This window comes from Ctenopharyngodon idella, chromosome 14, assembly GCF_019924925.1.
Source record: "Ctenopharyngodon idella isolate HZGC_01 chromosome 14, HZGC01, whole genome shotgun sequence".
Lineage (NCBI taxonomy): Eukaryota > Metazoa > Chordata > Actinopteri > Cypriniformes > Xenocyprididae > Ctenopharyngodon > Ctenopharyngodon idella.
The window spans coordinates 16,598,958-16,621,416 of record NC_067233.1 but is presented as its reverse complement, the minus strand read 5'-3'; the positions used below and the strand labels follow the sequence as shown (position 1 = coordinate 16,621,416).

The following is a 22,459-nucleotide window of genomic DNA, read 5'->3' as shown; positions in this document are numbered from 1 at the left end:
GATTTAAGTGGGTAAAATTGTGGACTTTAGGGATCAGGAAATTCCTGAGGTAACAGAACATGCCAGTAATTGTTGAATAAAATAATGCTCTTATTTTTCTTTTTATTGCCATAGTCTTTGGGTATATGTTTAAGAAAAAAAAAAAGAAAAAAAAAAAAAGAAACAGAGAAAAGTAATATTTATAAATATATATTATTAATAATAGCAGAATCCATAAAATATATTAAAACAAATTTACATTGCACTTTTTTTTTTTTTTTAGATTTTATTATACTGAGTTTGTTCTGTAAATTACACTTTACTGATCTGTCATTATTTGACTATCCTTCACACAGTAGTACATTATTTTAAAAAGTACATTGGTATTTACCAGTAGTATGATGAGCACAGTCTTTTTTTTTTTTTTTTTTTTTTGCATTTTATGATTAATCTAAATTATCACACCATTCTAAGGAGAAAATATGAATAAATCACATTTTGGAACCCAGTGGATCATTTAAAGTCATTTTATGACATTTGCTCTCTGCATCTTCAAGATCAAAATATGTATAATATCATTATATTTTTAAACTCTAGCACAATATTATTTGCCTCTTTTATAAGCTTTGGTGAGCTGACAGACTCTCTGAACTGTAAATCATTAACATCAGGTATTTTGTTGATGTTTGTTTTATGTTACATGAGGTTTGATCTGAACAAGAATGTGCTGCAGTATAACCAAACTAACTTGTTGATTCTAAGGAGTTTTAGCAACTAAAACTGGAATCAATAGAGAAATAAAGCTAGCGTTTAGGTTTGGAGTTATTGTACATATAACAACAGAATTTTCTCTGAATTTGATGGTTGTTAGAACTCATCTTTCCAACTATTTTAATGTCTTCAGAGATTGAAAATAAAGGAAAATACACTGCCTGGCCAAAAAAAAAGTAGCTGTTTGGATTTTAATAGGCAAATACTTAAGAGTCTATGGATGGATCGTTATTACAGTGATTATTATTTTTCTAGCATGTTATATGTTTGGCAATGGTTCTTTTAACCCTAAAAGATGGAGTATGTAGCGTCTCATTTCTTAAATAACCATGTATTAAGATGTATCATGGCCATGTTCCAGGATGACAATGTCAAGATTCATCAGGCTCAAATTGTGAAAGAATTGTTGGGAGGGAGCATGAAGAATCATTTTCAAACATGAATTGGTACTGATCTTAACCTCAGTGTAAGTTTTTGGGATGTGCTGGAGGAGACTTTACAGAGTGCTCACTTGCATTGTCAATACAAGATCTTGACCAAAAAATGACGCACCTCTCGATGGAAATAAATGTTGTGATGTTATTTCCATCAAGAGGTGCATCAATTTTTGTTCAAGATCTTGTATTGACAATGCAAGAGGTGAGCACTCTGTAAAGTCTCCTCCAGCACATCCCAAAGACTTTCAATGAAATTAAGGTCTGGACTCAGAGGTGCCAATTCATGTGTGAAAATGATTCTTCATACTCTCTGAACCGTTCTTTCACAATTTTAACCCTGGTGAATCTCGACATTGTCATCCTAGAATATGGCCATGATGTGTCTTCCTACATGGTTGTTTAAGAAATGAAAAGCTACACACTCCATCTTTAAGGGTTAAAAGAACCGTTGCCAAACATATAACATGCTAGAAACATAATCACTGTAATAATGATCCATTCATAGATTCATAAGTATTTGCCTAATAAAATCCAAACAGCTCCTTTTTTTTTTATTTGGCCGGGCAGTGTATAAGTCATTTTTGGGTATGATTTGTGAACTTGGATGTGGAAAAAATTAAAGTGACAGTTAACAAATCACATTGATCAGAAATAAAATCGGCAGTAGTAAAATATGTTCATTTTGAGTCACTGCACTGTTTAGACATGGACATTCCCAGCGATGAGGTTTATCTTTATCTTTGTGCCTGATCTGGTCGATTATTCTTTGCCCTTTCTGCTCATGAAGCTCCTGTTGACCGTAGTGGGAGATCAAAGAGATATCATCGGGGCTGTAAGAGGACGGCCGAGGACAGTCCAACCAATCGGTGGCCAGAAGCCGGGGGTATCCTTGTTCAGGGGCTGAGCCTGGGTGAGTAAATTTCCAATAGGAATTGCCTTTGAAAACATAGGTCGAACCTGATTGACGTCAAGGATAAAAAAAAAATCATGAGTGCTGTCAAACACTGTTACACATACATCCACATGTAATGCAGTATTACTGTATATACAGTGCCTTGTAAAAATATTTGTACCCCTTAAGCCCAGAACACACCAAGCCGACGGTCGGCCGCAGTTTTTGTTCGTCGGCCGACTAAAGCCTGGGATACACTGCATGATTTTTGGCTGTCCCAGACGAAAGATTGCCATTACGAAACAATCGTGCCAATTTCTGTGACTGTGGTTCTTAAATCGGTGGTCCTATGTCGTACAGTGAGAGAGGTTCAAAGACAGCTGTTTTCCCGGTCTTGAGACCAAAGATGGCCTACAATCATTTTCTGACAGTGTCAGAAATTCAGCATGATCAACGCACAGTGTGTTTGCTGCTACGACCCACGTCTACTGACCAGCCAATAAAAATGCGACATGAAATCAACGTGACATGCCGCTAAAACTTAAAACTGCTTACCTCAAGGTCTTTTCTTCTTTCGCCGCTTCCTTTTTTTTTCAGCACACATAAAAACTACAACTGCCAAAGTGTGATTCATCATGGTCTGATATTTTATTCTTCTATAGAAACTTGCATCGTAGCCTACAAGTCAATAGGTGTCATCATCGTACAGTCTACATGCATGTCGTACCCAAGTATAATAGCTCCATGTCGCACAGTGTGATAAAGTAATGATCTTATAGGTTTGCTAAAATCGTGCAGTGTATCCCGGGCTTAAGTTTTCTCAGTGTGTTCTGCACCGTCGGCTGAAGTTGGTCCTCCTCTGCTTTTTTTCGGCCGACTTGACATGTTGAATCGGCGTCGGAGCTCGTCGGTCAGTCGGGCCATCTGATCATTCTGATTGGCTGTTTAGCTACTGCCACCTGCTGGTACGGAAAGGCATTTCTTCTTACGCAGGCGCAGAATGGACGTGCTACGTGGCCATCGGCTGTCGAGCGTCGGTTTGGTGTGTCAGGGCAACTTTGGACCCAGACGCTGCTGATGTGAGCCAACCCCGCAGTCTGCTTTCGTCGCCACTAGTTCGTCGGCGTCGGCTTGGTGTGTTCCGGGCTTTACATTTTTTTCACATTTTATGTTGCTGCCTTATGTTAAAATACTTTAAATTACTTATTTTTTTCACATCAATCTACTCTCCATACACCTTAATGACAAAAAAGAAAAAAAAAGAGATTTGTGACAACTTTGCAAATTTATTAAAAAGGAAAAATTGAAATAAGTACATTGCATAAGTATTTGTACCCTTAACTCAGTACTTAGTTGAAACACCTTTACAGCCTCAAATCTTTTTGGGTGTGATGCGACATGCTTTTCACGTCTGCATTTGGCGATTTTCTGCCATTTTTTTTCTCCTCAGATCCTCTCAAGCACTGTCAGGTTGGATGGGGACTGTTGGTTGACAGACATTTTCAGGTTTCTCCAGAGATATTTGATTAGGTTCAAGTTCGGGCTCTGGCTGGGCCACTCAAGGACGTTCACAGAGTTGTCCAAAGGCCACTATTGCATAGTTGTGTGCTTAGGGTCATTGTCCTTTTGGAAGGTGAACCTTCTGTCCATTCCGAAGTTCTGAATGCTCTGGACTAGGTTTTCATTAAAGCTATCTCTATATTTTGCTGTATTGAGCTTTTCTTTTACCCTGACGAGTCCCCCAGTCACTTCATGTGTCTTCAATGAGGAGAGGCTTGAGTTTCGCCACTCAGCCATAAAGCCCAGATCAGTGGAGTGTTGCAGTGATGTTTGTCCTTCTGTTAAGTTTCTCCCATCTCCATATATGATCATGGAGCTCAACCAGAGTGACCATCAGCTTCTTGGTCACCACTCTAACCAAGGCCCTTCTCCATCAATTGCTCAATCTTGGCAAGGAGGTCAGCACTAGGAAGACTCCTGGTTGTTACAAACTTCTTCCATTAAGGATCATGGAGGCTACATACTTCTGTGAACCTTCAATGCAGCAGAATTTTTTGTAGCCTTCCCCAGATATGTGTCTTGACACAATCCTATCTCTGAGCTCTACAATCCTGTTCTTTTGACCTCATGGCTTTGGTTTTTGATATGCATTTTCAGCTGTTAGACCTTTTATTGAGAGGTGTGTGCTTTTCCAAGTCATACCAATTCAATTGTTAACCACAGGTTAACTTCACTCGAAGTGTAGTAACATCTACAAGCGTAATTGGAATGCTCCTTAGCTAAATTTCAAGTGTCCCAGAAAAGGGTAAGAATTATGCAATGTAATTATTTAAGTTTTTTATTTTTAATAAATTTGCAAAGTTGTCATAAATCTGTTTTTTTGCTTTGACATTATGGTGTATGGAGTGTAGATTGATGTGACAAAATTTATTTGTTGAACATAAGGCAGCAACATAATAAAATGTGAAAAAATGAATGGGTACAAATACTTTCGCAAAGTATATTCTAAAAGCAACACACCCTTAAAGTCTCTAGTCCTTTCTCTTTCGTCATCATTCTCAGTGATAATTCCATTCACTCCTCCTTCAATAAGCTCTCTCCAGACATCGCTTTCCTCTGGGCTTTCTCCTTTCTCGCCGTCCTCTTTCACAGACCCCCACATCACACCTTGCGTAGGGTCCCAGTGCAATCCTTGCCACCGTCCCTCTGAGTCCTCCGGAGCCAGAGTAGACAGAGGCTGAGGGAAACCCTCTTGGAGTGACAGATCCTTGAACAGCCAAACCTGGGAACCTAAACAAGTTTATTTAGTAATTTACTAAACTGGTGTTGGTAAATTGGTGTAACTGATGAAAACTTAACACACATAAAAGTAGCAGGGGTGTAGGAATGATCTGAAAAGTGTGTTTTCATTTTTTTTATGTGGATATATAAGGTATATTTTTACAAATAGACACTCGTGGAAATAGCCCATTTTGTTGGCAAAAGCCATTTACACTAGCTCCGCCCACCACTGTCTGTTTGAGCCAGGCCAAATTACAAAAGAAATCCATCTTGTAACAGAAACAGTGGCATGGAAAGTAAGGATAGAGGATTTAGTTTTTGACACAACCAAATCCACCTTTTTCCGATGCCATTCTTCTTCCTTTTCCCATCACATATCAGTTCGGAGAGGCATTTATTTAAAAAAGAAAAAAAAAAATTGAAAAGTGGAAATAGGTGTAGAGGTGTGCTTTAGGGATAGGGAAAAGTAAGGTCCCAATAAGGCAGCATCCATTTATGATTATAATATCACATTTGCACTTAGCCATATTTTTGTTCTTTGCACTGAGGCCAAGTAAAATAAATCTTTAATCTCTAAATTACATTAATGAACTCCCAAAAAGTGGGGTGTACAGATTGATGTGGGTTTGTGATGTGATTGTGCTGGGAAACTGACCACTGATAAAGATGATGGCATGATCTGTGTGTCTCTCCAGAACGGCTCGCAGTGGAGGCAGTGAAGACGGAAGAGCCGACCAAAGTCTCTGTACAGGAACAGCTCTGACTGACACGAGACCACCTCTGCTCACTCTCCACATGTTCTGCCCTGCAAAATGTGTGAGGAAGGGTAAGGGAGAAATAAGAATAAATTATTTGTACTGTATATGGAGATGATGGATGGATAAAGACTGTAGAACAAGAGGATGAAAGATGAAAACACTGGAAGTGTAGGGAGTTTTTTTTATTTCAAACTCCATAAATTAGCCCTAAATTATTTAAACACTTCAAATATCTACCTTTGAAGAAGAAAATCTCTCCTCGAATCTTGGCAACTGCATCAAAACTGGTGTTACAGCGATCCACAGAACTTGATTGAGACAAAGTGAGACATTTCAAAATAATTTTCAGTCTGCAAATTTTGGGCAATCTTAGTTGAGAGATTTCACAGAAAATCGCTAGTGTATTTTTTAGCTTCAAACTATGATTCCATCTAGTTGGAGGATGTCAGACATGTTTGATTTTTTGATAAGATTTCAGAACGCATATTGATTTTATTCGTTATGCATCTCCTTAGTTTGTTGTTTTCAAACTACTTATAAGTCTGGTATCTGGTAATCTAAATTAAATAATTTTGTAAAAAGTACTCCAATAGTCTTTGTTTTATTTACAACTTTGATATTGATTTGATGTTGTATTCAAAAAGTTTAATCAAACATCTCTTACCTGTCCAAATGATTGTGTGCATGTCTGTACATGTGTGTGAGTCTGTGTATTCCTCCATTTCGATGACGCAATTGAGCTTCTGTCACAAGAAGAGGTCCGTCAGTTGGAATATGGTTACCCCTCTTACCTGAATTCATAAACAGACACACACGCACACACATGCAGAATAGATCATTTGAGTCTCACGTACATAATATTGAGATTTCATATGAATCCCATGAGCTATAATTGCCGAACAGAGATTCCAAACGAGGAGTTTAATGACAGTTACCATAAAGGGCTGTGATGTGTTGAAGGTCGTGATGTCCCAGGCTGAAGTGTAGTGGGTCTCCCAGGGGCCCCTGGTAGTATGGACGCATTACAGATTGCCGTGCTGATGAATGCGTCAGTCCGAGGGCATGGCCAAGTTCATGCACCAGCACCGTGAACAGATCTGTGCCCTCAGTTGCTGTGTGTGAACATTAAGAGCTAAAAATGCTTTTTTACATTTTCAATTTTCTTTAGTGTGTGATGTTGCTGCTTGAGCATGAAAAAGGTTTGCAAAGTTAGAAAGCACAATGTTCGTTTTCCAAAGGAAGAGTTATTCTCTATATCAGTAAGCACTGTTTCTGAACTCCCTGAAATGCCTCCATTGTAGTCTTGAGTTTTCACACTTTACAATATTCCTCATTTAAAAAAATCCTGCCCAAGGCATTCGCAATAAAGAATGCCTTGGGCCCAAGGCATTTTTATAAAGCATAAAGAAACAAAAGAGTGAACGAAATTGCTATATGTACAAAAACAATTGTAGAAAAAAAATAATACAATGTCCAGAAATCAATTTCAATAGTACATTGAGAACTCATGTTTAATGTGATAGTTTCATAATACAATTCATTGTTAGTTCCAAGATTCTTCAATTTAGTGATTAAATATATCAATCCGCAATAAAAATGTGAGTTTCCTAGTGGTCTAGTGGAAGAGTTTTTGTTAACAGTATCAAAGGTTGTGTGTTCTAATCTGCCCTCGCAGTTTTTTTTCCCCTCATTAAAATCAAAGATGTCCATCAAGAGTAGGGACACGTTTGTGTGCATTTGTTTTGTGATTTAACTGGAAAAATAGAACCTCCACAACGGCGTTAAGCGATCGATTGACATGCCCGTCTGTACCCCTTCAGTATCTATGGTGGTTACGGCCCTGGCGTTAGTAGTGTGTTGGAACCATAGCGGTTATGGTAAGGGGCGTGACATTTCTGAAACATGCTCAAAGCGGTTGTCCAATCACAACACATTCAGAGAACACTGTGCTTTTAGGAAGGAGGGGCTTCATAGAGACCAGAACTAATCAGAGCATTACTGTCAGACTGGGAAGAGAGGTGCTGCAACAATGTAAAATATGTGAAAAAATAATTATTCAAGCATTAAAGCCTATTCTAGTAGACCTCAAAGACAAAATCAAGACTTTGTAAAAGGGCATAATATGGCCCCTTTAAGTTATTATTAATAATGAATATAAATCAGCTGATATTGGATACTTAATTGTGCTAATTTCCTCCTATTTTTACATTTAGATTAAGGGTGCGTTGACGCCATGTCGTAATTACTGTACTTATGAGATTACGGCTTGTAAAAAGCATTTATGTCCTCGTAGAATTTTGTAATTACAACTTGTAAACTGGGAGTTTTCAGAGAGCTCCGACTTGTACCACATGACCGCTTACCACCTGACCACTGCAGATTCATATGTGCATTGTTAGTGTTGCCATAGAAATGCATAATTCGAGGACGTAAACAGCTCCGTGTAGAACCTCACATACTGTCATTGCATAATTACGGTAATTACGACATGGGGTGAACGCACCTTAAGTAAGCGTTAAGTATACTTCACTTTTTATGCGTACGCGAGGGTCAGCGTACAGTGCGCGTGACGTGAATTTCGTCATCAGAAGAAGACGCGCTCTGCCGGATTTCTGTAACCTGTATGCTGACCCAGGTCGCACATACGCATTTAATTTTTTTTTGCAATAATTAGTTTATCCACAAGGTGGCAACCGTGCCCTGTGGGCGTCGAATCACAAGGTAGTCAAAGAAAAACGGCATAAACAGAACAGACTGGAATGCATGTAAGCTACAGCGACAATAGAGTAACTCAGAGATGACGTGTTTTTGTAGGCCAACCCGGAAGTTAGCGGCGCACGGGTTCCCTCGATCGAAAGCCTATGCATTTTTCCCATAGACTTTTGTAAAATCACAAAAAATAAGCTCTGTGTTTAACAAAGGGTTATGACACTTACACGTTTTGTCTATCAAGATAATCTTTACAAGTTAACACAACATTTATACATTTTGAAGCCTAAATAGAGTCGTCAGATATAAAAAGCTAACAGTAGGCTATAAACGGACTACAGCACACCATGGTCACAGATCACCACCAAGCTTCCTCAAACTTTATTTAAAAAACAACTTTATTTAAAAACATGCTCGCTGATTATGATCTGCGCTGTGTATGAATACTTATCCACTTTTTTATGAGAAATGCTGTCCAAATGTCCTGTTTGTCATGATGACATCTAAAGTCCTCGCCAAAGGAAGTAGTCCCTTTTAGCAACTTGTTGGCAACCGTTTTTAAACCTTTATTATGTCTTAGAAACGGCGGTTTTGTGTTGTGTTAACTTGTAAAGATGATCTTGATAGACAAAACGTGTAAGTGTCATAACCCTTTGTTAAACACAGAGCTTATTTTTGCGATTTTCCAAAAATCTATGGGAAAAATACATAGGCTTTCGATCGAGGGAACCCGTGCGCTGCTAACTTCCGGGTTGGCCTACAAAAACACGTCATCTCTGAGGTACTCTATACCCAGGGCTTCAGTTGGGGAGGCTAAATCTTTAAAATTATTTTATTAACAAATTATTTAATAGCTGTTAAATTTGATAAAAAAATGTCTTTCATATTGCACATTATAATGTTGTGAAGCTTAAATTAGCTTGTAGCAAAACTGATTTTATTTTTGGCCATAACATTACATAACATAATTAACATAACATAATTATTTGCCAATATTTTATTATCAGTGGATAATGTACTGATCTACCCTGTTGGTTTTTACTTTTGCTTTGTACATTATTCCTTATCTACGAGTGTTTTGCAGAATTACCTGGTTGTCTGAAGGCCCATTCCTCCTCTGCATCCAGGTGAACTCCACCCGCCCTGTCTGGATCTGATGGAAAGAAGGCATGGCCAACAGATCCACCCGCTCCATCAAAGGGATATCCATCTCCATGGGGACCATGCAAGAAATCTATTTGGAGATCCGCTCCCTCTGGTCCTCGCACCTATTCAAAATAGTTCAACATGTAGTCTGTGAATTTACATGAACACACAAAAACATGAACACATATTAAGGTCAGTAACACTGAGATAATTTATGAGTTTTAAAAAGTAGCCATAACCTCATGGAACTCCAGCAATGTTGGATCGGCCCACACTCGGAGTGCATAGTACACAAGGGAGCGAATCATTTCACGGGACAGTTTAGAAGATGCTGGGTAAGAGCGCAGCCTGAGAAAAATGAAGAATAAGAGAGTTGGACTAATAACAAAAATTTTGTTTACTCTTTCATATGTGTTTTTAATCTTTTTCTAAGATTTTTACACTGTAAAGTTAAGGCAGACAGGAAAGAAAAACACAACTGGTAAAATAATCAGTCTAACCTCCAGTTGATATTTCTTCTTGTCCAAGTAGAAACTGCTCTTTTCATCCTTTGATTTTCCATTTCACCATGTAATGCTGATAGCTGGATGGTTTGATCATCATCATCCGGAAGTGAACAACGGGGTGTCTGCATCAGTTGAACAGTTTCTTCATCTGTGACAGGAAGGTGAGGGAAATAAGGAAGGCATTAAATAAGACTGAGATTTAAAAAGAGTGGGGGGAAAATTTGTTGTTCATACCTAAGACTCCTGTGTCATCCAAACCAGCAAACCTCTGCATTTTCTTCACTGCTTGAGTGACAGCTGTCCAAGCCTGTAACTGACCTGTGGAGGGATCAGGGGGTGGGAGGTATCCATACTTCGTGAGCCAATCCTGCCAAGCAGAACAACATTTTTGAAATAAATTAATACTTTTATTCCGCAAGGATGCTTTTAATAGATCAGTAAATGCTTTTACACTGTTACAAGAGATTTCTATTTAAAATAATACTATTTACAATAATGCTGATAAAATGAATCCTGAAAAAATACATGACAGTTTCCATAAAAATATTAAGTGGCCAAACTGTTCAACATTGATAATAAATGTTTCTTGAGCAGCAAATCCACATATTAGAATGATTTCTGAAGGATCATGTGACACTGAAGACTGAAGTAATGATACTGAAATTTCAGCTTTGCCATCACAGGAATAAATTACATTTTAAAATATATTCAAATAGAAAACATGTATTTTAAATTGTAATAATATTTCACAATATTACTGTTTTATTGTATTTTTGATCAAATATATGCAGCCTTGGTGAGCATAAGAGAGACTTCAAAAACATAAAAAAAAATTAATGACCCCAAACTTGGTCATGGAATGTTATAATTGCAAATTATGCATTGTTAATGATTTATGGGAATTGTAGTAAATTATGTAATGCAGTTGTAAATGATTTAAAAAAAAACATTCTTGAAATCTGTATAAAAGAATATTGGAAAAAAAGCATGTGTATAAAAGAATATTTATTACTTTTTCATATATTAATACATTGGGTTTATATTCTCTTCGAATAATTAAAAAAGCAATATAAAATGCAATTGCAACCCAGTTTACTTTTATAACATAATTAAAATTAAAACAGGATATTTAATAACAGATTAATGGTGAGGAGTTTGTGAGCAAAATCGTTTAATTTGTTTAAATCGTTACATTTTGCTTATAAATATTATGCAAATAAACTCAATGAATCATGCACAATAAGTCTAAAAAGGTACATAAAGGATAAGAAAAGGAAGGGAATGGGTAAGGAAATAGGGTCATTTTCATGTTGACTTTTAATGGAACACTTCAACAAAGAAAAATCTTTTCCAACTGAATTGTTTAATAAGTTCAAGACACATTCTCACCACAAGTTTAATGCTCTCATCTTCTGTGGGTATGACAGTGGGTAAAGCGGTAGATGTAACTGATCTTGTTGAACTGGTTGGCAGTGCATCTTTATCAGCCGTTCCATGAACTTCCACTATACGTCCACACATGTAGAAAACAACTGCTGTCCAAAACATCGCCATAATACCAATGTTACCCAATGTCAATCTTCCTCCTCACGCCGCCATCTTTGCTGAAACTGGGATGGTGGCCTCTCTTGTGTTGAGGACTTAAAGGATTGATGCCAGCACTGTAAATTCAGTTTGGATATAATTTAGTAATGATTATACAAGATTGTGTTCAAGCTTATAGTATTCTAAACAATGACAACAACAATCTGCTAAAAGAATATCAATTAAATCAGTGGTGCAATCTCATTACAAGGGATTTCTTAACTTAGGACCTCTTTCAGTCCCAAAATAATTTATACTGTACTACACTGCTGACTGGTTGTAAAGCTGCATGATTGAATTGCAGATGGCTAGTATCAAAGACAGAAGGATGAAAAGGCTGCAGAGGTTTTATGTGTTCATTTTAAAGGAAAAGAGAACAAGCATAGCGGATGTGAGGCTTTAATTAAATAAGCAGGTGTCATTTCATTAAAGAAATGAGACAATATAGGAGATGGCGGGTTGTAAGAGTAGGAGGGACAGGGGAATGGGGGAATGGGGGACTGGGGCATGGAAAAGAAGAGTTATGGAATAATGGAATTAAAGGAAAACACTGCCAGTCTCAGGGGACAAGGACAGAGGACAGTGTAAAAAAGGGAGGGAGATTGACGGGAAAAATGGGCAGAGACACAAGTATGCATATAAATGTGTATGAAATCATGAGTGTCTGAGTGATGAGACATTGACCCAGTCACAGAAAGACAGTATGGGAGAACCCGCATTAATGTAACGCTCAATAAATACAATAACGTAATGCACAATGCACCCGCACGTGTCATTTACAATATGCAATTCAATCTCTCAACCTTGTCAAAAAATAATGACAGTTCCAGATGTGTGTATGTATGTAGAGGACAGTGTCACAATATATCGCAAAACAAAAAATCTAAGTTTAGTGTCAGTACTACATTAAACTTCTATATATAATGTATGACAGAGCAAGCATATTCGTAGTTTTCTGTATTTTCAGCTTCAGAATCATGAATATCTTTATTCTGGTATCAACATTGTCCTGTGCATTGGGTTACCAGCACCAAGTCCAAGCTTATTCATTTCCACCCCCAATGTAAAACCAAATTTAGAATTTTAATCAACGGTTAATTTTTTGTTAACCTTTTACCATATGTGTTGAAGTATCGCAATATCGTGAGTTCAGTATTGTGATATGTATCGAATCGTGACATAAGGGTATCGTTACATCCCTAAAATATATATATATATATATTACAATCACTTGTCTTGCTCTGTGTTCTCATAAGACCTGAAGTCATGTAATGAAGCCTGTGGAGGATGTCTATTTAAAGATATTTAAAGAGGATGTCTATTTAAAGTAAGCAATAAGGTACAAGAGGCTTCGCGTCGTGCCTAACAATGCCCTTCAGCCCTGACTTATTCACGATACAGCACTAGTTTCGAGTACATTGCGTTCTTCAAACAGCTGTGGTAAGTCGGATCAGTCTACAAACACGGTGAGTCATGTCATCCTCTCCCAGCATTGCTACCTGTTCCATTTGCCACATGTTTACCATAGCTCTCTCTGTCAGTGATGAGGGATTTACATGTCATAAATGTAGGGAAATAGTCAGGCTGACAGAGAGAATCTCAGAATTAGAGACACGCATCCAAACTTTAATCGAGGATAGTAAGAATGCAAGGGCTTCAGATACTGTTTTGGATGCGACTAGCTTAGTGAACTCTGTACATTGTTTGGTTCCGGCTGTAGAGCCCGTGCAGCAGGGCACTTGGGTAACGGTGAGGCGGCCTAGCCGCGAAAAACACCACTCTTCCGTTCCAATAAGAACATCAAACAGGTTCTCCCCACTCAGTGATACACCCACTGAGAATCCTGTTGAAAGTGCCCTAGTTATTGGCGATTCTATTACACGGAACGTGAAAATAGAGACACCAGCCACCATAGTCACATGTTTGCCGGGAGCCAGAGCACCTGACATCAAAGCAAATTTAAAAGTGCTGGCTAATGCTAATCGTAAATACTCTAAGATTATTATTCACGTCGGCACTAATGATGTTCGACTTCGCCAGTCGGAGATCACTAAAATTAACATTAAAGAGGTGTGTGAACTCGCAAGTACAATGTCAGGAGAAGTAATTTGCTCTGGCCCCCTTCCTGTTCGTCGGAGTGATGAGATAGTTAGCAGATTATCATCACTCAATGGCTGGCTGTCTAAGTGGTGTCCGCAAAATAATATAGGTTTCATAGATAATTGGAAAAGTTTTTGGGGCAGACCTGACCTGTTAAAAAGAGATGGTATTCATCCCTCCCGGGATGGTGCTGCTCTTCTCTCTAGTAATATGGCACATAGTCTTAGAACTGAAACATGACAAACTGGGGCCCAGGTCAGAAAGCAGCAGACAAACTGGCTAAACCGACCGTCTGCTAGCTGCCTCACGTTACAGAAGTCAGAAAATTCAGATAACTCTCAACACATAGAAACTCTTACACCTAGATATTTTCAAATAGAGACTGTGTCTGTACCCCGAATTAGTAAAAACAAAAAACTTCCAAACCCATTTAATGGTAAAAATTTAATTGATGTTCAACAAATAAAAAATAGAGATAATAATGCTAAACAAATGATAAAACTCGGGTTGTTAAATATTAGATCCCTTTCTTCAAAATCACTTATTGTTAATGATATTATCAAAGATAATAATCTAGATGTGCTGTGTTTGACAGAAACTTGGCTAAAACCGGACGATTACATTACTTTAAATGAGTCTAGTCCTCAAGGTTATGATTATCGACACAATGCCCGTCAGAAAGGCAAAGGGGGAGGTGTTGCTGTAATCTATAGTAATATTTACAGTATTAGTCAGAAGTCTTTCAAATATAATTCCTTCGAAACTATGGTACTTTACGTAACATTATGTAAGTTGACATTTGTGCTGGCTACTGTATACAGGCCACCAGGACACAATACAGACTTTATCAAAGAATTTGCTGACTTTCTATCAGAGTTAGTACTAGCTGCAGGTAAAGTCCTTGTTGTTGGTGATTTTAATATTCATGTAGATAATAAAAAAGACGCATTAGGATTGGCATTTGCAGATATTCTAAACTCTATTGGTGTTAGACAACATGTGTCAGGACCCACTCATTGTCATAATCATACTTTAGATCTAATATTGTCACATGGAATCGATATTGATGCTGTTGAAATTCTGCAGCAGAGTGACGACATCTCAGATCATTATCTAGTCTCGTGTATACTACATTTAGTCAAGGCGGCTAAACTGCCTCCATGCCATAAATATGGTAGAACCATCACTTCTACCACTAAAGATTGCTTTATAAATAATCTTCCTGATCATTTTCATCGCCTTAGCATACCAGACAGCTTAGAAGACCTCGATGTTGCAACAGAAACTATTGCCTCTGTCTTTTCCAGCACATTAGACTCAGTTGCTCCTTTGCGTTTAAAAAAGATTAAGGAAATTAATCCAATGCCATGGTACAATGACCACACTCGGGCCCTAAAGTTAGCAGCCAGAAAAATGGAGCGCAGCTGGAAGAAATCAAAACTAGAAGTATTTCGTATTTCGTGGAGAGAGAGAATGATTGAGTACAGAAAGGCCTTAAAATCTGCTAGATCTGCCTATTTTTCAAAACTCTTAGAAGAAAATAAACACAACCCTAGGTATTTATTTGATACAGTGGCTAAATTAACAAGAAATAAAGCTTCAACTTCTGATGTTTCCAAAGAGCACAGCAGTAATGACTTTATGAACTTCTTTACTTGCAAGATTGATAATATTAGAGAAAAAATAATAACCATGCAACCGTCTACTACAGTATCGTGTCAGATAGTGCATTGTAGTGTCCCTGAGGAAAAATTCAATTCATTTACTGCTTTAGGAGAGGAAGAATTGTCTAAACTTGTTAAATCATCAAAATCAACAACATGTATGTTAGACCCTATACCGACTAAGCTATTGAAAGAAATGCTTCCAGAGGTCATAGACCCTCTTCTCAATATCGTCAATTCATCTTTATCATTAGGATACGTACCAAAAACTTTTAAGCTGGCTATTATTAAACCTCTTATTAAAAAACCACAACTTGATCCTAGAGAATTAGTCAATTACAGGCCGATCTCAAATCTCACTTTTCTGTCAAAAATACTAGAAAAGGCAGTATCATCACAGCTATGTTCCTTTTTAGAAAGAAATGGTATCTGTGAGGATTTCCAGTCAGGATTTAGACCGTACCATAGTACTGAGACTGCTCTCATTAGAGTTACTAATGATTTGCTCTTATCATCAGATCGTGGTTGTATCTCTCTATTAGTGTTACTGGATCTTAGTGCAGCATTTGACACTATTGATCACAATATTCTTTTAAATAGACTCGAAAATTATGTTGGCATTAGTGGAATTGCATTGTCATGGTTCAAATCATACTTATCTGACCGTTATCAGTTTGTAGTAGTAAACGAAGACATGTCATATCGATCACAAGTTCAATATGGAGTACCACAAGGCTCAGTACTAGGACCGTTACTGTTCACTCTGTACATGCTACCCTTGGGAGATATCATTAGGAAGCATGGCGTTAGTTTTCACTGTTACGCTGATGATACTCAGCTCTATATTTCTTCGCGCCCTGACGAAACTTACCAATTCACAAAATTAACGGAGTGCATAGCTGATATAAAAAATTGGATGACCAGTAATTTCCTACTACTAAATTCAGAAAAAACAGAGATTCTAATTTTTGGACCAAAAACTTCTTCACGTAATAACCTAGAATATTGTCTAACACTTGATGGCTGCTCTGTTAAGTCTTCGTCGTCAGTTAGGAACCTAGGTGTGCTCTTTGATACCAATCTTTCATTTGAAGGCCATGTTACTAGCATCTGTAAAACCGCATTCTTCCATCTTAAAAATATATCTAAACTACGACATATGCTCTCAATGAAAAATGCAGAACAGTTAGTTCATGCGTTCATGACCTCAAGGCTAGATTACTGTAACGCTCTACTGGGTGGTTGTTCTGCTCGCCTGATAAATAAACTACAGCTCGTACAAAATGCAGCAGCTAGAGTTCTTACTAGAACCAGGAAGTATGACCATATTAGCCCAGTTCTGTCAACACTGCATTGGCTTCCTGTTAAACATCGTATAGATTTTAAAATCTTGCTAATTACTTACAAAGCACTAAATGGTTTAGCTCCCCAGTACCTGAGCGAGCTCCTAATTCATTATAGTCCTTCACGTCTATTGCGATCTCAGAATTCAGGCCAGCTGATAATACCTAGAATATCAAAATCAACTGCAGGTGGTAGATCCTTCTCCTATTTGGCACCTAAACTCTGGAACAATCTTCCTAGCATTGTTCGGGAAGCAGACACACTCTGTCAGTTTAAATCTAGACTAAAAACGCATCTCTTTAACCTGGCATACACATAACACATTACCAATTTATATTTCCAAATCCGTTAAAGGATTATTAGGCTGCATAAATTAGGTCAGCCGGAACCGGGAACACTTCCTATAACACCTGATGTACTCGTTACATCAGAAGAAGAATGGCATCTACGCTAATATTAGTCTTTCTGTTTATCCCGAGGTTCACCGTAGTCAACCGGATCCGGGCCGTATCCAGGTGAGACCAAGGACCTGCACCTTGACACGACCACAACGCAGCCCTGAAGTATCAGCAGAGATTGAGTCAACTAGATCATCCCCTGTGAAGGCCTCATCGACACGACAGCCACGACACAGTTCCTCAACAACCGTCCATACCGGCGTGATGAATACGATCCTCAATTGGATGGAACTGAAATAAATACTTTTAATGTTGCGATCCTATTGGACTTATGATAGCAACCTGAATTGTAACAAAGCACTGTTGGCCAGAGGAGAACTGGCACCCCGACTAAGCCTGGTTTCTCCCAAGGTTTTTTTCTCCATTTTAACACCAATTTGCCACTTGTCTGCCACCTGATGTCACCTGATGGAGTTTGGGTTCCTTGCCGCTGTCGCCTCTGGCTTGCTTAGTTGGGGACACTTGACTTGACATTTTGATATTCAACAGTGCTTTTGATCTGCCTGCATTGACACTATTCTTTAAGAGCTGCTGTGCAGTCAAACAATGTACCAGTTATCAATGTAAAGCTGCTTTGACACAATCTACATTGTAAAAAGCGCTATATAAATAAAGGTGACTTGACTTGACTTGACTATAAAACGGTTACCACACAATACAAATATTAAGCCAAAAATATGTATCAATGCAACTTTCATGAAGTAAACTTTTTCTAAAAGCCTTCCTTCCGCCAGAAAAAATAGTCCCTGACCGTGAACAGCAACAGAAGTTACATTATTACGCCATTAAATGGCGACAAAGACTGTCTTTATGAGTGTGTCAGTCAAGAGCGAAGACTTTTATATTGAAAAGAGTGAATTGTTGTGAACACGAAACAAGACGCAACTGACAAATGCTTTGACTAGCGCTGTCAGTCACGGAAAACCCCTTAACTGTTAAAAGGACGAGATAATACTTCGGACATTTAAACAGATTTTTTTATTATGAACATAGGACTGACCTGAAGGAAAATGCTAAATCTGAATGCAGGTAATAAACTCGCTCACTCAATCTCTTTCTCACAATACTCTTCTAGTTCTACATAATACAGTAAGCTTCAATGAACAATATCAACTTAGAACAAACAGTTTACGTTGCTAAGAGTGGTTGCTAAGGGTGTTGTGTAGTGATACATAGAACCGTTGGGTGAAACGGTCATAGCCGTGTTTTACCGTGAATAAAACACAGCTATTGACCAATCAGAATCAAGGACAGGAACGAACCATTTTATAATATGTTTTAAACACTATGTAGAAATAAATGATATATCTGCATTCATTCACATTATAAAGCTTTATCATTTACTGTTACAATTATCACACAATGCCATTACAGTAATGCAGACTAAATGATAGGAAAGAAACCTCAACGTTTGTGTACTTGTTTGGTGGCTTAAAACGAATTTCTTAAGATTTCTGACTTAAAATGAATAGACACAAGTAATGACGGCTAACATGTCAAAGATGTTTGAGGGTAAATTTCAAAGCTTTACAGGCAAAAAATATGAAGTCCTGTGCTAATTTGTATATTACAAGTGTTTCCTGGGTGTGTGGATTCAAAGCTTTTGGCTAACAATTTTCTGAAAACATGAAAGAAAAATGAAGAAGTGTTACACTTAAACATGCTCTACCACAATCTGTTCTGAAATCTGTTGACATGGGAATCAAGGTGTGGTAATCCATTCTCAGACAAGAGATTTTAGCTTCAAGTAATCCTTAATGGGTTGCATTTCTTAAGAGCTTGAATTCACTTAAAGCCATAATTTACTCCGCAATAAAGAAAAACATACTTCAAGGCAATTTATAAGACATAACAAAGAATCCTGAATATTTGTAATGCAATTTAAAAAGCTCAAAATATTCAGATGACAACAAAGAAAAGTTACAGTTGCAGTGTTATGCAAAGATGATGAATTGGGACATGCTTACCTTCCAAAAAACTTCTGTCTCTTTCTTCCTTTGCACTTGCGTGCTGTCGTGCTTGCCCTCCTTCTCTGTTCCTGAACAGATGTGTTCCTCTCATCTCATCTCTTCCCCCCCCCCCCCCCCCCCCCCCAACCCCTCTCTCTCTCCTTTTGCCTCTGCACTCGCACAATGGACTCCTAATACCCCCCTCAATAACGTACCCACCCTCCTTTGCTAAGTGCATCGGGCATTTGCTCATACTCTCTCTCTCTCTGTGTGTTTGGAAGATACCAGTGTGAAAAAGCCTCTTTATATCCAGTGAGATTTAGAGACATGCTTAGCTCCACACGTCTGTCCACTCTCTGCCAAATTTTCTATACTTTATATTCAAAACTCAAATGTCTCATAGATTTCATCACATGCAATTAATTAATGGATAAAACACTAATGTGATTCTCAACACAGAACATTTACATAGTTATGGATCCTTTGCAGTGAGATGTAAGTCAACCGCCGGATTAGGGTTTCACTTTATCTTTGGGCTTCTGTGTAGTTGTGGATATGTCTGGATTAAATCCTCTTAACGAAAGGATTAAAAAAAAATTAAAAACGAAGATTTGAGCAGATCTAGCTAAATGCATTGTTGCTGTTTGGTCTCTTACAACATTCCAGACTGAGATACACAACTTTTTTTGTGACAAAACATTTTAAAAATTGTTGGCGCACATAATATAAATTAAATACAGAAAAAAAAAATAATTTAAACTGGGGTTTCTGTGCAGGGGTTAAGTTATAGTTCATGTATCATGGCAGAATGCAAGAGCGAAAGCACTTTTCCAGATGGGCTATCTGTCTTTTTGCTGGATAGTACTGTGTGAGTTCCAGGGGAATAGCCGGATTTGAAAAGCATACTAACATGGGCAACAGAGGTGTGTGCTGAATGTATATAGTGTAATTTGACCTCCTGATCTGTTAAAATTCTCAGAGTATAACCTGTCAAAAGGGTCAGAAACCTTATCACCTCTGTGCTCGATCTTATTGAGATATTACAGCTTTTAATAGCTTTAAAATTGCATATACTGGTAATTTTAGCTATTTTTACAAACAACTTTCCAGAGAGAGAGAGAGAGAGAGAGAGAGAGAGAGAGAGCGAGAGCTGAATAAGCAAAGTGTGGATTAATGCCTTGTTGTCCTATAATGATTTTGACCCACAGGTCAAAGTGTGTGGGTCAGAGGGGCAGATGTGTTCACTGTATTTTTAGAAAGATGCACAAGGCAGGAAGTTTGTGTGTGAATGGATGTGTGTGTTCAAAAAGAGAGTGATCAAGAGCCACAAAAGACCAAGTGAACTTCCTTGTCTCCAGGACAACTGCGATCCCTTTAGAGGAACTTGACAATACAGATATTCATTGTGCACCCAGGACATGGGCCTCAACAGTCCTCTCACAAGGGTTGGCACTGGAATTCTTTACTATGGTCACCTCTGACTAATACCACAACATACAGACTCCCACTGAGTCACTCATCCTCCTGTTTAGGCAAAAAGTATTGTGTTTGATATAAATACACACTGCTGTTCAAAAGTTTGTAATAATTAAGATTTTTTAATGTTTTTGAAAGAAGTATCTTATGCGGAACCAATGCTGCATTTATTTAATCTAAATACAGTAAAAACATGTACTGTTTTCTATTTTAATATATTTATAAATTAATATATTTTAAATGTATTCCTGTGATGGCAAGGCTGAATTTTCAGCAGCCATTAACCCAGTGTTCAGAAATCATTTTAATATGCTGATTTGGCTCAATTATTATTGGTGCACTGTAAAAAAATATTTTCATGGTTTTTTTCTTTTGTCAAATAAACTTCAATAATTAATTTGGTTCAGATCATTTTGAGTTTCTGTTGATTAAACCAATCGCCTTCATTGTATTAACTCAAATTTTTTTATTTCAATGAACTCAAAATTTTAAGGCAATCAGGCAACTTACTTTTTTAAGTTAAACCAACAATTCTTTTTTACAGTGATGGTTCTTATTATTATCAATGTTGAAAACAACTTCAGTATTTTTGTGGAAATCACAATACATTTTTAAGGATTCTAATGCATCCTTGTTGAATAAAAGTATTTCTTTCTTTCTTTCTTTCTTTTTAATCTTACTTACCCCAAACTTTTATCATAGTGTCCACAAAAATATTTAGCAGGAAAAGGTTTTCATCCATGATAATAATAAGAAATGCATCTTGAGATTCAAATTAACATATTAGAATGAAAGAGGTTTATGTGACTATGAAGACTGGAGTAAAGACTGCTGAAAATTCAGCTTTGCAATCACAGAATAAATGATATATTAAGATAAGCCTATATTAAAACAGAATCCGTTATTTTAACGTGCGTTTTAAAGCTGCAGTCCGTAGTTTTGCCTCTTTGTCGCCATCTCTGTTTGAAACCTGCAATTGCAGTTGTTTGTGGAATTATCGTCTTTACGTGGGTTGTGCATCGGCATGGCTCAGATGAATCTAATGTTTGCTGTAAATCACCACATCGGTGTGGATACTGTACTTCGGAATCGCAGATTGTAGTCTTTAAGTATAACCAACATAAGAATTTTCAACGGAAAATGTCATCTGAACAAGTAAGTAAAGTAACATGTCTGGCACTTTTGTTTGACCAACTGGGGGGGACAAACATTACAGTAAATCGCGCTGCCAATGGTGATTAAATCTAACAATCGTTTAGCTCGGATCATGTCAAACTGTGCAAATTATTATTGTTACACTTTCTCAAATTGTTAATGTCAACAACATCAGCATTGTGTGACTGTGTAGGGTATTTAGTTTGTATTAGCTGTACCTATAGATCTAATCTCTAATATTAATTTGTCATACCATACAATCCGCCATCAAAATGATAAGTTTAATTATTGCAGCTGCTGTGAGAAAAGGCTATAAGGCTATAAATGATCCTCCACACATGCACGTGTACTAGCTGGGACTCCTTCTTTTTGTATACAGACGTGACGCAATGACATATGCTCGAATTTCCCGCGGAAACCCACCAGTACCACCCTATTTATAAAACATTACAAGATTACCGTTGTGAATCGGGCTAATGTAAGGAGATAATTTTGAACACTGGCTGGTTATGTACATGCTCAAATATTTATTTTGGATCATTTTTAGCCAAAAACAGCAGATTTAAAAAACGTTATTTAAAATTACGTGATTTTTAAATTACAGTCCAAGTTATATTCATGACAACAACGAAAGAGTGGGGAAAAAAAAAAAGTGGAGATGCCGGGGATTGAACCCGGGGCCTCATACATGCAAAGCATGCGCTCTACCACTGAGCTACATCCCCGCCTCTTTCAGCAGCCAGATTGAGG

The 22,459-nt window shown here is 37.6% G+C and overlaps 1 protein-coding gene and 1 non-coding gene across 2 annotated transcripts; both read right to left on the bottom strand.

The window, feature by feature from the left end:
* Positions 1 to 1,712: 1,712 nt before the first annotated feature.
* On the bottom strand, positions 1,713 to 19,196 carry mmp17b (matrix metallopeptidase 17b). Its single transcript, XM_051860875.1, has 12 exons — positions 19,097 to 19,196; positions 11,369 to 11,640; positions 10,214 to 10,346; positions 9,974 to 10,127; positions 9,713 to 9,821; positions 9,418 to 9,595; positions 6,554 to 6,730; positions 6,283 to 6,409; positions 5,856 to 5,926; positions 5,516 to 5,665; positions 4,600 to 4,869; positions 1,713 to 2,144 (listed from the first exon to the last, which is right to left on the bottom strand). Exons 2-12 carry the CDS (start codon positions 11,531 to 11,533, stop codon positions 1,816 to 1,818), a joined length of 1,863 nt encoding a protein of 620 aa, XP_051716835.1. The 5' UTR covers positions 11,534 to 11,640; positions 19,097 to 19,196; the 3' UTR covers positions 1,713 to 1,815.
* Positions 19,197 to 22,362: 3,166 nt separating this feature from the next.
* On the bottom strand, positions 22,363 to 22,434 carry trnaa-ugc (transfer RNA alanine (anticodon UGC)). The gene has a single exon. It is a non-coding gene; the product is annotated as a tRNA-Ala (tRNA).
* Between the last annotated feature and the right edge of the window lie 25 nt (positions 22,435 to 22,459).

Coding starts and splice junctions, on each gene's coding strand:
- mmp17b (XM_051860875.1), bottom strand. CDS start 11,533: ATGGCGATGTTTTGGACAGCAGTTGTTTTCTACATGTGTGGACGTATA. Junction 10,347..11,368: donor ATGAGAGCATTAAACTTGTG/GTGAGAATGTGT, acceptor TCTGCTTGGCAG/GATTGGCTCACGAAGTATGG. Junction 10,128..10,213: donor GGATGACACAGGAGTCTTAG/GTATGAACAACA, acceptor TTCCTGTCACAG/ATGAAGAAACTGTTCAACTG.